Raw genomic sequence first — 11739 nt, forward strand, 5'->3', positions numbered from 1 at the left:
TCCAGTTTGGTGCATCATTTATTGATGTTTTTCATCCCTCGTTCTGTACGGAGGTTTGTGTGAAAAACTTTCCACCGGATGTTGTCTGTTTGAGTAAAGTGTATTCATCGTTTCACTGCCTCTAAATGGCAAGAGGTTTGAGAGTGAGTATTAAAAATTTAAATATTATCTCCAGAGCTTGTGGTTGCCAGAGGGGTACAGTCACAGTCGCATCCCTCCAAATGTTTTGAGAATCTCTCCAAATATATTGACACACACACACAACACACACCGTTCTGTGCGTGAACTGTTTTTGTATTCCCGAAATTAACAACCAGCCTCTGTTAAGACTGTTTTTTTGGTGCTTCATTGCATAAATTATGTATTTATTTCTCTGTCTGACTTGTAGAGTACGTGTGAGTGTGTGTTTCAGGCTGAACTGAAAGTGACTTTTCAGCAGGTTTTATGCGCGTTTGCATAATGTAGGTCATAAATCCAGCATAAGCAACAATATTGCAAGTTATATTCTCCGTCTCTGTTGATGGGATGACTTTTTTTCCACGATTTTTTCCTAGCTGCTTTGTTTTCTGAAAGTACCAACTAGATAAAAAAAAAAAAAATCCAGTGCTTTGCTTGTGTGGTTATTAAATCCATGTCTAAATTCACCATCAATGTGAATAAAGGTCAAAGAGGAGTCGTTGAAAAGTTTGGGACACAGACTGGCAAACCGTGGCTTTAGTTCATACACAAAAAATTGCTATGAAACAAAGGGTAGCTCAACTTAAAGGTGAAGTTTGAGCGATATAAACATATTTTTTGGAAGGGGCAAATGGGATTTAAATCACAGAGTGCTATGAAAAATCCATGCTTTCCATCCATTAAAAAGGATTTATATCATCAACAAAGATGGTGGCTGGCGGAGATGACCCTGCAGAGTTCATGCTCTGTGATTTTAGAGAAAACACAACTAAAATGCTAATGACAAGTCATTTTGATGGATTTATTCTGGAGTGAACGCATCCCTGCTGCCTCTCGCACAAACCTCAGACCTTTCTGCGATCTCTTCCGCCAGAGAGCGATAAATGAATGTGCAAATGGTTGAAATAGATCCCAGATGTTTATACAATAGCAGTAATTGATGTCTAATCCTCTCCATGCATAAGTGATGATTCAGCCATTGAAATTATGATGAGAAACTTCCACTGGAACGTTTTCGTCTGACAGCTCGCCGTTGAATCGCTGCCCTCGTTTTCAGCAGTGTCATTATTCCTAATTTTATTATTTTAAACTGTGTCATCCGTGTCTTTCTAGGTTTTCTTCAATTAGCGAGTTGGCTCCGCTCGGGACTCCAGTCGGGACGGTTCTCGCCGCCGCTATCAACCAGACAATCTTTTATTCAATCGTGGGAGGAAATGATTTGGGTAAGTGCTCCACACCATTTCTTTTCATTATCTTACACCATTTTGCAAATATTGAGGGATTTGCTGCGGGAATCTATTTGAAAAACAATAGTGACTCTAAAGCCGGTGGAAATTGTGCCGTCTCGGCGAAGCATTTACGCTTCCCCACTAATGCTATTGACTGGTGGATTTAACCAAATATTTGAATGTGATTGTTTAATAAATAATGAGGGCCTTCACCACTGCAGTCAGACAGTTAGACTAAGATGCCGGCAGCTTTTACGTTGTCATTATTGTTTAATACAAGATAAAAAAAAGAGGATGCTGTGAATAAAAAGGGACATGACTCTTAAATGGATGCGATACAAAGGACCTGAAGAGAGTGCCGAGATAGGTTGTCAGTGGCATATCAGTAGTAATGGAACTTTTTTCATTTTGCGGTTTCACACTCATAAGAGCTGGATCAATGCAGTCAAAGAGCAAAATCTCGTCCTCGCTTTGCTGAAATCCAGCATCTTCCTTCGGCATTTCCCATCAAGTCAGTCTCCGCCACCATAACTTATCCTCCTTGTGCTTTTATCACATCAATCCGCTTCACGTCCTCATTTACAGCATCTGCTAGCCTCATTGGTTGTCTTCCCATTCTTCTTTTACCTGGTATTCGAATTCCGTTCATTCTTTGTCCAACAATTCTCCTCTCTTCTCTCCACCTGCCCAAACCATCTGGCCAATCTCACTCCGTCTCAAAACGTATTTCCCTCTCGTTTGTACTCAGTTCTGATCTTGTCTTTCTAGTCACTTCTGACAAAAACCTGAGCGTCTTCAACTCTACTTGATGTTTATGGTTACGACGGTGAGGAAAAACTGAAACACAAGTCTGACCAATTCAATTTTTTTTTCTGTCTGGTTCACAGGTCACTTTCAAATAAACAACAAAACTGGAGTCATATCCACTGCAAAACCACTGGACTATGAAAACGTGACCAGCTACGTCCTCAGAGTCCAGGCCGACTCGATGATCGTGGTCATGTCAAACCTGCGTGTGCCTTCCAAAAGTAAGTTTCACAGTAATACCGCTGTTATTTCGAAAACCATTTCGTTCTTCTGAAGAATGATGTGTTCTCTGGGTGAAAAGCTCTGTCTATCCATTTTGTCTTTCCATCAGAGACTGGTATTTTTTTTTTAAATCTGTTAAACAAAAAAGGTTTATGGGAAACTTTTAGGACTTTAAAACACAGAACAGAGAATTAATATTTAACTAAAACTGTTCAACCATGAAATCAAACACAATCAAACTTCATTTGCCTTAAATTTTTTAGGGATTTATTTGTATTTCTGAAGGGAAAATGTGAAATTATCTGCATTCATTGTGTCGTGGCTGTTCCTTCACAAGCACCACATTTTTTCAAGGGACATCTATTGTCATTCCTACAGCATGAAAACACTTAGTAAGAAAGTAATAAATTATTCAATTTTTTGTCTGACTGTCCACATCACTGTACACACAGATGGATCCAACGTAAGTAACTTGTTCTCCTCCCTGATGAGGTGGAGACATGCTTCCAACTCCTCATTCATTCAGGTTCTTTGTTGTTGTCAGTAACTCTGGCTAACAACAACAACAATGGCTGCCAGCACAACTCAAATTTTGTTTGTTCACGCCCATCCATTCACTGCCATAAAAACGGTTGTGGTTTGCGGCAGCGCCCAAAGCAGTGACTCGCACTAGAAGCAGCTAAATGTGTGGAAGCGGCGGCGGAACGCATCACCAGTTCACTCAATCACATTCGCTTTCATGAAGCATTTTGAGAGACCAGTATCCTGCCAGCAGGTTAGTTGACCAGTCGGTGCCAATTGTTTCCGGGCGATGACCGCATGTCCTACACTCACAATCGGATTTTTTTTTATCTCAGTGTCATCTGTTTGACACGTGAAAAGTGTACATTAGCAAAAGATAATATTTGTCAAGCAGATTGTTGCCAAGCATATATCTGTTCTACTTTCGGGTCTAAGGACGAACACATCATGATGGGCTGACATGTACTGCGTTGTCATCCATGATGTCAAAACAAGTGAGGCGACACTGCCTTCGCCAGAGACGGCACACATACTTGGATTATGTTTCAAAGCTAAATGCCTTTCAGAATATTTCTTCATTTTGAAACCCTGATGGAAGTACTTTTATTTTGTTTTGACTGATTTCCTGTATCATGGGTGGCTTCCCTCAAAGATGTGTTTGTATTCATTCTAGTTTTTATGCTGCTTAAGTGGCGGTGCCGGTTTTGGTGTGGTACGGAGTCTTCGGCCCCCTTTGAGATTGTTATGTTTGTTTTTTTGGCCCATTTTGGTTGACAGGAAGGACTTAATATGGTTGACTGACTGACTGACAGACTTTTGTGGAAACAGAGCATAGGATCACCATAGTAGTGGGGGGCTGCTCCTCTTTATTAGAGATCAGCTTTGCCACACTGTGATATGGGAGCTGAGGACACTCTACCACACTATAGAAGAAGGACGGGCCTCAACCTTTGAGTCTCAGTCCTGTCACACTCTTCAGTATAAATGATCTCCCCTCTGCATAAAGTTTTCACGTCTTGAACATTTGAGAATTTTCTTGTTGACATTTAGGGTATAACCTGAGTTTGCTGGAAAGCAGCCACAATAACACTCAATAAATGAACGTTGTTGGGGTCACTTCATCGACGTAAGAATCGATGCATTGAGAGAGATCATTTTCAGTTTATGTTGGCATTACATACATACATATTCATACATTACATACATATTCTATATTAAATTAACATCATTCAAGCCTTCCACTCTCTGTTGAGGCTACACTCCACCAGATCAGCATCGGCCTTGATAATTTTATTGATTTAAGATAGGTTTTATTTAAGGAATAATATTCATGTATAATTTTTAAAAAAAGGCTGAAGCCCGTTTTTTTGGCGTTTGGTTTGAAATTCCAGAAAATCACAAGTCGACTATGAACTCCAGTGAAAGATGGTCTCTGACCCTGAATGAGCCCATGCGTTCTCACCATTAAAATACATCAAATCGAACGCCTCTTCGTTGGACTCCATTGTAATCTCCTATAGAGACAAACCGAGGAGAGAGTGTGTTATTTGCATCCGCGGACTTGTAATTTTTATGTTAAAAGACATTTTATAGTCCCCACCTGACTTCACGGGCCTCACACTGGAAATCCTTTTGAGTCTTTCTTAAAGCCCCTGTGAACAGTACAGTATTTTCATCACTTGCTTTGTGAAGACCGGGATGGCCCTTAATGTCCTCCGCCCTTAATAAATGTTGCCATGTTGGACACATTAAGTCAAGATATTTTATGCCCTGAATAGGAGATGAAGTGGTGGCTGCCAGTTTTATAGGCCAACTATAGAAAGGTTAAACTACCCATTTGGTTAATAAAGTGACAAAATGTGCGCATTTGCTTGATCAAATATGGGATATATTCAGCAACTCCCCAACTCCAACTTCCTCGAGAAGATTTACTCTGTCTGTTCACATTCTTGTTCGTCAAGTCTCACTGCTCTTGACCGAAAAGGAGAATAGCTGTCTTATATCTTTCATCAAAGATCATTGTCATCACATACAAATAAAGTGTGATGGTGTTTAGTCATGCCCTGCCTCTTCATCCTCCTAGAAATTGAGGTTATGTGTGCCTTTGTTTTGTAAAAGTGATCTGTTTGTCTTGCTTTTTTGGAGCATGATTTAAAGGTGCCTGGTAGGCTCTTGCTTTGAAAGTTTCCATGGCACTTCGAGCTGTCGCAGGAATGTATTTCCATGCATCAGTAAGAGCGACTCGCTCAGAAAGTGGAAGAGTGGGAATTCCTGTTGAGACTGAGGAAGAACTTGAGAAATACTTTTGTTTAGGTATTTATTCTTTTGGACTGTGCAGACTAGTTTCTTGGGTTTTTCAAGTCAGTGATGCAAACCAAGGTCATCATAGTTTTTGATTTTTTTTTTCGTTTATCTGCTTTTAAATTTTTGTCTTTCAAATTCACTTGGTTTTAATTCATTTTTAGATTGGGTTGGCTAGTTTTAATGACTTTGAGTTTGTTTTTTTTAAATAAGTTTCTATTAGTTTCAGTGTTACTTTTGGTTATCAGTTTTTTTTTTCTTTCAATATGGTGTATTTGAACATGATTGAAGATTGAAACACAAGTAGTCAGTAATAAAAAACAAAGAAAAGACACCATGTAAAAAAAAATGCGTAAGTTTGGACAGGTGACAGTATTGCCCAACTACCACCATCTCAATAGTCAGCGTTGTCGGATCAGGTTGTCGACGCAAGTGATGTCACAGGCTGTCGTAAAACTAGCTGAGCCAAAATAAATCTTTCACTTCTCTTTCACTTTTATTGTTATTTTTATTTCACTTATGCAAAATTATTAACAATTCTAGTTTTCTTTTTTTTTTTTTAATGAACTATAAGAGCTGACATGCAACCTTCACTTACATTCAACAAACAAACAATAATAAGACGTCTAACAGTGATAGTAAGAGGCAGGTAATTCTATATTTCTCTCTTTAATGTTGTAGAACCACTGATTCAAGATTGATGTTATATTAAATTAGTCTTCTTGTGATGTTTGCTGATGGCTAATTATTTAACTGCCATTGACATATTAAATAATTTGGTTTGGTTATTGTACATTCCATATTTTTTGCTGTTAAACATGTGCTACATATCTTTTACTGACAGCAAGTTTCATTTCTTTCTATCGAGGCCTCCATTTGAATTTGTGTACCGTTGGTGGACTATGAAAATTAAACTGACATTAGAATTTCAAGGCTAAATTGTGGGGGGGACTGCACCTTCCAAAAGGAACACACACTTCAATTGTACTGTAGCATCTTGAGTCTTGTGGTTCTTTGTTTTTCATCACTATTTTCTGCTCCTAGCTAACACAGCTAAGGTGTACATTGAGGTGCACGATGAGAACGACCACCCGCCTGTATTCACCAGGAAGCTGTACATCGGCGGAGTGACGGAGGACGCTAAGATCTTCAGCTCTGTACTCAAGATAGTGGTAAGAAAAAAGTCCTCCTTAGCTATTGTTTCCTATTGAAGGAGATGGCGAGGACTGCCTCATTCTATTCCCCACTTCACTTCATCACACTCTCCCTGCAGTCCTGGGTGGGAGAATTCATCCGATCTGCTCCCTGAGGCTGTTTCATATCCTCTTTCTATCTCGGAGCACATCTCACCTTCAAGATCTCTCTTTGCACCGTTAGTCTCAGGTGGGATTGGCCGAATGTAATCCCGCTGTGATCACGGAGGCATGGCTGGATATTGGGTCTGATATTCAACTAGCTCTGAAAACAGAGGGTTTTATGGTCATCTTGAGACTATACATTGTTTTTTTTTGTTATTTGATTCATGTGTTGTGGCAGTGAGTCATTTCAGACTAGATTAACGTTGATATATTCCCATCTGGGGTTCTGCTCTGACATTCTGTGGAGCCTATCCGGGCTATATAGAGCGAGATAAGGGTAAGGGTGACACACTGGAGAGGTCACCATGTGGCATTTTGCCAATGAAAGTTAGACTAGAAATTGAACTTCAGGGCACATGGGCACTCGACAACCGAAGACGATGCGCAGTTTGGACCCCAAAATATGGAGCACAGATTCATAAAATGTTGAAGGGATAAATGTGTGACCAAAGGTAGCAACGAACAAAAGAGTGTCAAAAATACATAATGGAAGCTTGAGGTGCCGGCGAGTTCACCAACAGTCACCACTCTAGTGGGGTGATGGGGAGGTCGCCCAAAGATGTACCTCGCCTCTGCAGAACAACACAAAAAAACAAATCAAGAACAGGAACAAAAGCTGAAAAACAAAACAGGAAGCTGGAGGGACTCGACATGAGAGTCAATAGAGTCTGTGAGAACACCCCTGGGGATTTTTTTTTTTTTTTTATTTGCTAATAATGTAATTTATGTTGGAGAAAACACAAATGAACTTGGACTTTTCACTTCTGTAACAGTTGCTATGCAAAACTGTACACAGGATTCATCTTTTAATGTGACTTTTCTTGTCAAAATGTTAATAGAACTTTGGTCTTTTCTTTACAATCAGTTATCAAATATCTCAGTCATAGTCTTGCGTAGAATAAAATTCTTACTGAAGAATACGTACGTCATTATTTTACAGTTTTGAAATGTCAAGACCTTCATTTAATGAAGAGCTATTACTTCAAAGCATTTTCCTCACGCTCTCTTTGGGACACACGCTGTCCTTTAATCAACCCTGATTGATACTCCTGCTGATAGAAATTAGCGCCCCCAACTGGTGTCTTTACACTCCTGCGGAAGCTGGTCATGGTTCCACTGTTTTGTTACCGAACTTTATTAAAACAATATTTAGAGCCAAATGTGTATTATTACTCTGCTGTCTATCTGTAATCTGATCTTTGGGAAAAATAAAATAAAATAAAATAAATAAATAAATAAATAAATTATATATATATATATATATATATATATATATATATATATATATATATATATATATATATATATATATATATATATTTTTTTTTTTTTTTTTTTTTTTTTTTTTTTTTTTTTTTCACTTATGCAATTTTATTTCACTTATGGAAAAAATTGTTTGTGTTTGTTTCAAAGATCAGATTACAGATAGACAGCAGAGCTAATGACTTGATTATTTACTGCTAATACTACGTAATAATGGTGTTGTTTAGAGTGAACTTTCAGTGGCCATTCCATCGTAAAATTAAAATTACTGGCTAATACGCTGCAGATTTATATCTAAATTAGGAGTTTTTCTGGGTTGGAAATGTTCCTTAATCTAGAGTCTGACCGTCACATTTATTGAGGAAATGATCAATATAAATTTCATTATAGAAGCTTCATGGTGACTAATAATTATACTATAGTCGTACTGTTAGTGACAAATTGAGGCTCTTCAAGTAACTTTTGTTCAGTGCCATTGTATTTTTTTACTGAGGACAACGCACATTCTTGCAGGCTTTTAAATGCTTTCAGTGTATCTCATATTTTCCACCGTCAATAGCTTGAGGAGGCAAAAAAATGGCCCTATTCATCAGTGTCAGCCATGACAGATATGGATTCTTAAAATTGATGCTTATTGCAAGGTCTTTTTTTTTTCCTTCAAGTTTCTTTCTTTTCAGTATCATTTTCCATTTGGGCGTATGCAATGTATAGGGTCTCTAAATTACTTGAGTTAATGTGAATGTCAAATGTTCACTTTGAATTCCAGCTGGGCTTGGCAGTCTTTATGGCCACATTATCTTCAAAGAACATAGAAAGGGCAGATAAGCTGAAGAAACACAGGCTTTTCATAAACCTATTACAGGAATCTACTTTCAGAAATGCTCCAGCCGTCTCTTGAGTTTGAGATAACGCGACTCCTGTTGTGACACCAGTATCAGCTTATTATGGTTTGTTACAAGACATGAATAGACGAAGCAATAATGTGCTGCAAAAGGACTGTTGTCAGAAGGTCAGCCTTTTATTGTAGACTGCCAGTTGTTTGGTAATGAATCCTGGCTATAGCTCGGTTTTAACCTTCCCTCCGCTGTATGGCAGCAAATCATTTTTTACAGTTCATTTTCATAAATTTGTGCGGTGGTGGATGAGACTTCAATAAATTAGGAGTAGGACACACGTTTTATGTTTGCTACCCTTTATAGTTGACTAAAATATCGAATTTTTGACCTCTCTCTGAAAGGATCAGGGCTGCTACGACACAGTCGACTAGTTGCAGGCGGTAAATGAGTCGACTAGTCGTGACATCATTGCTGTCTCTGCGGTCGGCTGAGGCTTGTCGCGACCTAAAACATTGAAAATATGTTACCTTTTCACAAAGCACACATCAAAGGACACGCACGTCATATAACAACTAGTCAACTAATACTGGTAGTGGATGACTAGCTGACTATCAAAAGAGTCATTGGATCAGCATTTTTCAACTGGGGTGACGCGGCACACTAATGTGCCGTGGGAAAATGATCCAGTTTCACCTAATTCTTCCGGAGATAGAGGTGGGCGTTGTGATGCCATTAAATCATGACAATTTGAACGGGTTGACGGGCAACCAAGGTGAGGAGATCACATGGATAGGCTGACATTCTTTCCACTATACTGCAGAGCTACAGTGTGTTGATGCTCTGATCTGTCCGTAAGTCAAAGCAGCGCTGCTGTGGTGCGCGACACTCCTCTTCCCACACACTCACATCTTAAAAGGCGGTCAAATGCACAACTTCCAGCTGTTTTTAAACCTGATGCGCCTCTAATTTGAGCACACACTTTGACGACAGAACGTTGGAGGGAGTGATCCTGCGACGCCAAAGACTGTCTTCACCGCTGAGCTAACAGCTAATGTGACGTCTCTCTTCCAAACTTTATTGATACTCATGGACTGTCAATGTTTGCTTTGTGGTTTCAAAGTTGGCGAAAAACTAAATGCACAACAAAGTAAATGCACTCCAAAATGTGTAGAGAGAAAGATTAATAGTTTTTTTGAAGCAAGTTCAGGCAAAAAATGCTGAGGATTTGACTGGAAACTCAAAACTACAATAAACCACGCACAAGAGAAGTGATAAAATCAAAACGGTTATTTAAAGTAATTAAATAAATAAATAAACCATGATATATTTTGCCATATTTCTCCCTTTCTGGACACATTTGAACAAATACATTTGCTGCAATTAGTTTCTGCAAATAGCCTGGCAAAAGGGTACTACAGTTTTTCACAAATGATGAGGGATTTTCTATAAGACTCGTGTGCTTTGGCTGAGGTTCCTTTAGTGGTGTGCCCCAGGATTTTTTTTCAATGAACCAAGGGTGCCGTGGCTTGAAAAAAAAAAAAAAAAAAAAAAAAAAAAAAAATATATATATATATATATATATATATATATATATATATTTTTTTTTTTTTATATATATATATATATTTTTTTTTTTTTTTTTTTTTTTTTTTTTTTTGTATATATGTTATTTTTTTTTACCTCTGGCAATGTGATAATCTGTGCTTGTACTTGTTGGGAAAATGGCTCTAAGATATAAATCAATACATTTGGTTGTTCGTAGTCCTTTCCAAAGGTTGAGATGTATTTTGCCAAGATAATGAAGAACACTCTCTCATCAACCCCACCACACTCATGATACCTCATGTGCCCACCACTTATACATCATGTCCTTCACAGCATCCACAAACCTCATTGGCTGTCTTTTTCTTGTCCTTTCATTTGGTTGCACCATTTCTGACATTCTTCTTCCAATGTGCATCTATTCTTGTCCTCCATAGTGACTCCTGATGAAAACCTAAGCATCTCTACTCAGCTACTTTCCTATGTGTCAGTCTCTAAGCCGTACTCCATGGCAGCTCTCACTGTTCTATGCAGGATCCCTTTCACTCTTGCTACCAGTTTTCTGTCTGAGATCAACCATATGAATCTGCACTCTTCCCCTTGCCTCCTTTTGATCTCTACAGAAATTGTGTTTATTTTTTTAGGTTTGATCATTCAAATTCAAACCAAGCTCCTAGTCCTGCTAGACTGAAGGCTCGCTGATGATTTGTATTGCTCGCATCAAGCTCAAAAACCTGGTCATAATTTGTCTGGTATTACTGTATTTGCAGGCCACTGACAAAGACACTGGGAACTATAGTGCTATGGCATATCGCCTTATCATCCCACCGACAGCAGAAGGCCAGGACAGCTTTGTCATCGAAACTTACACCGGCATCATCAAGTCAGCAATGATGTTCCGGAACATGCGCAGGTCCTACTTCAAGTTTGAAGTAATTGCGACAGATGACTACGGAAAAGGTCTTAGCAGCAGCGCAGAGGTTGTTGTAAGTACTAACTTACTTTACTGATTACTTGAATTTAAACATAACCAAGTTAGATTTCAAGTTACTTTACAAATTACAAGTCTTGACACTTTGGGGGTTTAGTGTTTCGATTTTCACCATTATATCTAAACCGACAAACTGTTTACCTGACCGTGTTTGGGGTCTTGGGGTCATCTTTGGGCACAATCTCACACAAAATCACTGAATTAAAATTACAAATTGCAATTAAATTAAAAATAAAATGTTCTCTCTCTGTGAAAGCCACCTATACGAAGCTTTTAAATAAATTAGAATGCAAATAAAAAAATTCCAAAACTGACACAAAGTGATGAAACTAAGTGATACTGGCCAATTTTTTTTGCAAAATAGAGAAACAACTACTTACAACACATTGCAACCAAGAATGTCCCTGTCCATCACTAGGTGCAGGAGTACAAAGCACTGTTGTGTCACGTCTCCTGTTGGCCACCCGTAGGTGACACTGGCCTCAGCACTA

The 11739-nt window shown here is 38.6% G+C and overlaps 1 protein-coding gene across 1 annotated transcript in view; it reads left to right on the forward strand.

Annotated features, from left to right (window-relative positions):
- LOC128764929 (protocadherin-15-like) overlaps positions 1-11739 on the forward strand; it is a 168806-nt gene that overhangs the window by 133307 nt on the left and 23760 nt on the right. The window contains exons 25-28 of the mRNA XM_053875217.1: positions 1291-1400; positions 2294-2434; positions 6303-6430; positions 11028-11243. Of these exons, the coding sequence (XP_053731192.1) occupies positions 1291-1400; positions 2294-2434; positions 6303-6430; positions 11028-11243 (595 nt within the window). The remainder of the gene's footprint in view (positions 1-1290; positions 1401-2293; positions 2435-6302; positions 6431-11027; positions 11244-11739) is intronic.

Source organism: Synchiropus splendidus, chromosome 9 (assembly GCF_027744825.2).
Source record: "Synchiropus splendidus isolate RoL2022-P1 chromosome 9, RoL_Sspl_1.0, whole genome shotgun sequence".
In the NCBI taxonomy this organism is placed as follows: Eukaryota; Metazoa; Chordata; class Actinopteri; order Syngnathiformes; family Callionymidae; genus Synchiropus; species Synchiropus splendidus.